Source organism: Bison bison, unplaced genomic scaffold (assembly GCF_000754665.1).
Source record: "Bison bison bison isolate TAMUID 2011002044 unplaced genomic scaffold, Bison_UMD1.0 scf7180017847734, whole genome shotgun sequence".
NCBI lineage: Eukaryota > Metazoa > Chordata > Mammalia > Artiodactyla > Bovidae > Bison > Bison bison.
In genome coordinates, this window is record NW_011478307.1 from 44944 (window position 1) to 49122 (window position 4179).

The 4179-nt window shown below is 66.1% G+C and overlaps 2 protein-coding genes across 2 annotated transcripts in view; one reads left to right on the top strand and one right to left on the bottom strand.

The window, feature by feature from the left end:
• AGPAT2 (1-acylglycerol-3-phosphate O-acyltransferase 2) overlaps positions 1 to 2088 on the top strand; it is a gene marked incomplete at its 5' end in the record, with an annotated part of 4402 nt that extends 2314 nt beyond the window's left edge. Inside the window, 2 exons of the mRNA XM_010843779.1 lie at positions 598 to 670; positions 1424 to 2088. Coding sequence (XP_010842081.1) covers positions 598 to 670; positions 1424 to 1599 — 249 coding nt within the window. The remainder of the gene's footprint in view (positions 1 to 597; positions 671 to 1423) is intronic.
• Positions 2089 to 2739: 651 nt separating this feature from the next.
• EGFL7 (EGF-like-domain, multiple 7) overlaps positions 2740 to 4179 on the bottom strand; it is a 5378-nt gene continuing 3938 nt past the window's right edge. Inside the window, exons 3-5 of the mRNA XM_010843790.1 lie at positions 3952 to 4174; positions 3245 to 3407; positions 2740 to 3058 (exon numbers count right to left, since the gene is read on the bottom strand). Coding sequence (XP_010842092.1) covers positions 3036 to 3058; positions 3245 to 3407; positions 3952 to 4174 — 409 coding nt within the window. The 3' untranslated portion in view covers positions 2740 to 3035. The remainder of the gene's footprint in view (positions 3059 to 3244; positions 3408 to 3951; positions 4175 to 4179) is intronic.

Below are 4179 nucleotides of genomic sequence, written 5' to 3' on the forward strand. Positions count from 1 at the left end.
TGTCAGTTTCCCCCACCCCAGGGTTAATGATTACTCCAGGTGCCATTTCTGACACTGGAACCACCACTGTTGAAGTCACCATTGGACTTGACCCTGGTGTCTTCCGGGAAAACCCGCAGGCCCTGCCCCCTCCCCTGGCTGGAGCTGCCCCCTGGGGTTGGGGGAGAGGCTGGGAAGGAAGAGATGGGCAGAAAGACCTCAGTTATCTCCTCTGGCTAAACTGGACAGGGTCCTGGGTCATCTTGGGACCCTTGCGGGGTGCGGAATGTGAATCCAATGGATGTGTGCCAACCCAGGAAGTCTTCCTGGAGGAGGGGATACTTGGGTAAGGATGTGCAGGATGCGTTTATGGACTCGGGGCCACCCAGGGCACGAAGGGTGTCCCAGGGCAGCGCATGGAAGCACCCTGAGGCACCCAGGCACGAAGGGTGTCCCGGGGCAGCGCATGGAAGCACCCTGAGGCAGGGTGGTATGCCTGCCTGGTGGCCACAGGGGTCGTGGGGGCAGGCAGGGTCTGTCCGCAAGCTTGTCCCTGGGGATCAGGCTCCACGGTTGGGCTGGGTTCCGTCCTCAGGCTGCCACGTCTGCTGTCCCCAGGTACCCATCATCCCTGTGGTTTACTCCAGCTTTTCCTCCTTCTACAGCTGTAAGACGAAGCTCTTCACTTCAGGTAGCCCCCCGCCCCCCCCAAACCCCCACCTGCCACACGGGGGCCCGCCCACCCGATCTCAGTCCCAGTGACACCCGGACCCCGCTTCTGGGGGGCCACTCCAGGCCGTGCCCCTCAGTGACTGGGGGAAGAAGGAAGGAGGCCCTGCCTTGAGCCCCAAGATCAGGGCTCCCAGGGGTGGGTGGAGGCCCAGCTTCTCACACACGGGCCGGGCCTTGCCCACAGCTCAGGGGGCCTTGAGGGTCACACTTCCTCTGCCCAGGGTGGGCTCTGAACCAGTGCATCCAGCCCTGACTCTCAGGCAGCGGCCTCCCGGGGACGCCCCCCATGCCCTCTGCCACGGAGCTTAGGACCTCCCTCCACCCTTCTCTCCAGACCCCCACACGAGGGTGCCTGGCACCCAGGTGGGAAGTGGGGTCCAAGGGAGAAGCTGCCTGCCGCACACCTGGGTCCCCGAGGCCGCCTGCAATCCAGGGCTGCCCCACAGCCTCCTGGGGGAGGGAACATCCTGGAGCCTAAGCGGTCCTCACAAGGGGGCACGCACTCGTCCACGCCCCTCTGAACGTTCCTGAGAGCATGTGAATGCCTGCATCAGTGATTCTCAATTAAGAGCCAACCGCCAGAGACTGGGGTGTCTGGAAGAGCCCGGTCCAGCCCAGGCCCTCGGGAGGCTGGCAGACAGCCAAAATTGGGGGAGAGAGGCCCCCCGCAGGAGCCCCCCAGGCGGCTGACGCCCCCACCCTGCCCCCACAGGAACCATCCAGGTGGAGGTGCTGGATGCCATCCCCACCCGTGGCCTCACTGTCGCCGACGTCCCCAAGCTTCTGGACACCTGCCATCAGGCCATGAGGACGCACTTCTTCCACATATCCAAGATCCCCCAGGAGAACGGGGCCCCCTTGGGGCCCGACGCCCAGGAGGCCCAGTAATCGAGGCCTGGGGCAGGGCAGGACCTGGATGGACGATGGACAGAGGGCCGCCCCCCACCCACCAGACACCACTGTGTCCCCTCTAGCCGAAACCCCCTGGAAGCGGGCCCCTCTTGTCACTGCCTTGGGTCCAGGCCCCCCGATGTCCCTGCAAGGGAGAGTCAGCTCCCCAAGCTCTGAGGGCAGGGCCTCGCCCACCCCTGTGCCTCCGGGGTCTGGTGTGGGAGTGGGTCTGGACCCCCATGGGCTGACAGAGCAGGGCCGAGCTGCCCGGCCCCACCCTCCCGACCAGGCCTGCATCAGGCCCTCAGGGAGAGGCGGGCTCGGGGGCCAGGACGCCTGGTCTCATGCCCCCAGGTGGCCTCATGCCAGCTGGGCCTCAGGGAGCCACAAAGCAGGGTCTGCGGCTCCCCCGGCCCTGGGGAGCGAGTCTGCTGAATGGGTACTGTGCTCGTCACTGTTTTTTATAAACGAACTCTTGGAAGTGCCTGCTGAATCGTGCTCACTCAGAGGGTGGGCAGGGCTGCCTCGGGTTCCCATCCTCAAGCTGCCCTCACTTCCAGCGCCCCCGGACGAGTGTGGAGCACCCCCAGCCGTCACCCTGGGCAGTGTTCCTGCCGGGGTTGGGGCCACGGTCATCCTGGAATGTTTTCTCCTACTGGGGGTGGCAGGCACGCCCAGGGGTCCGGCAGGCACGTCGCAAGGAAGCTAATGGTTTGCTCTTTGGCTGCCGGCTGGGGGTGGGACCAGCTGGTCACCTTCACTGAAACCACGCCCTCCAGCCCCATTGGAGTGAAAGTCGCTCAGTCGTGTTGGACTCTTTGCGACCCCATGGACTATACAGACTAGGGAGTTCTCCAGTCCAGGACACTGGAGCACGTAGCTGTTCCCTTCTCCAGGGGATCTTCCCAGCCCAGGGATCGAACCCCGATCTCCCACGTTGCAGGCAGATTCTTTACCAGCTGAGCCACAAACTGGAGAGGGCACCAAGACCCTGTCTAGGGAGGCCGGGGAGGGGGGCCGGCAGCCTCCCTGCCAGCCCCAAGGCTGTCTTGCCTTTCTCCCAGCACCTGGCTATCGGCCTGGGGGAGGCCCGTCGGCTTCAGGACGCTCCCCAGATGCCTTCGTGGACACAGCAGCTCAAGTCTCGTTTTATTCTGACAAAGGACAGGGTTGCCCAGTGAGGGGCGCAGCCCCAGGCCCTGGGCAGGGCACCTCGTACCGTCCTTGGCCGTGGGCCCACAGGCCCCGAGAGTTGGCCGGGGTGCAGGGGGCTGGGTGGCTGGGGCTGGATTCACACGGGACGATCCTCACTCCACCCCGCCCCAGGTGGGGGCTCTGGGGCCTCCGTGGTCAGCAGAGGTGGGGCGGGGCGGGGCATGGCGGGGTGAGGAGAGCCTCTCCTCTCAGTTGCCGGGACTGGGCAGGTGGGACTGTCACACCTCCTTCTTGCAGGAACCTGCGGGTGGATGGGGGTGGGGGGGGTTCAGAGGTCATCGTTTCTTAGCACCTTCCAGCCAGACAGACCCACCCACTCAGCCCATGGCAGCCCCGCTTTCCACCCTCTGACCTCTGGGTGGGAGCAGGGGTCCTAGGCTGTGTGTGTTGCGGGATGGGGGAGGGTCATGGGGCCCACAGCACTCACAGGAGCCCAGCTGCTCCTCCAGGAACGAGATCTGCTCGCTCAGAGAGTCAATGCGGTCCAGCTGCTGGAGGGAGTGGGCCAGGAGGCTGCCTGGGTCAGGGAGTCCGTGCTCCAGGGCTCGGGAGGCCAGGCTGTGCAGTGGGGCCAGCACGAGCTGCAGCTTCTGTGGGGTGGGCAAGGCCCCGGGGAGCCGGGTGGGAGACCTGTGTGACCCTGGGCCAGGCCCTCGCCCTGTCCATTCCATAAGGTGGCCAGCAAGCACGGCACTGCCAACCCGCAGACCCAGGTCTAGCTGAAGGGGCCAGCAGTGTCCACCAGAGAGGCTGCTGCGCTGGGAGCCCGCGGAGGCTGGTGGGCACAGGTGACGCCACACAGGCCCGCTCGGCCAAGGGTCCCCGAGGCCTGGGAGCCCTAGTCAGAAGGGCTGGGGGAGGGGAGACAGGGGCTTCTGGGGGGTCTCAAGTCAAGGACCCTGTGGGAAGGCCTCCGGGCACTGTCCCTGTAGGGACAAAGGCAAGGCATGGACTGGACCAAGCTTCTGGCTCTCGGTGGGGTCCCCGCCCCCACGTCCTGGGGTCCCAGACATCGTCTGCTGGGCAGGGTGCCCACACCAAGGGCACCCTAGAAGCCGCCTCGCCAGGACACCCCCACGGAGCCCCTCCCAGGCTGAGCCTCCCTGACCCCGGGGATCCCAGCCCGGGCCTCACCTGCTCCAGCACGTCCACCCTCGACTGGAGCCTCTGTACTTCCTCCTTGACCTCACTGTCCGCTCCTGGGGAGGGCAGCTGCGGAGTCAGGGAGGCCCGGCTCCCCACCCCGTGCCCCCCACCCTGGGCCAGCCTCACAGTCCCATGTAGGGGGGTCTCCCGGTGTGGGGCCCAGCCCTTGGTACCAAGTTCCAGCCCCAGCTGCTGTCGTGCCGAGTCCTGCCCCCC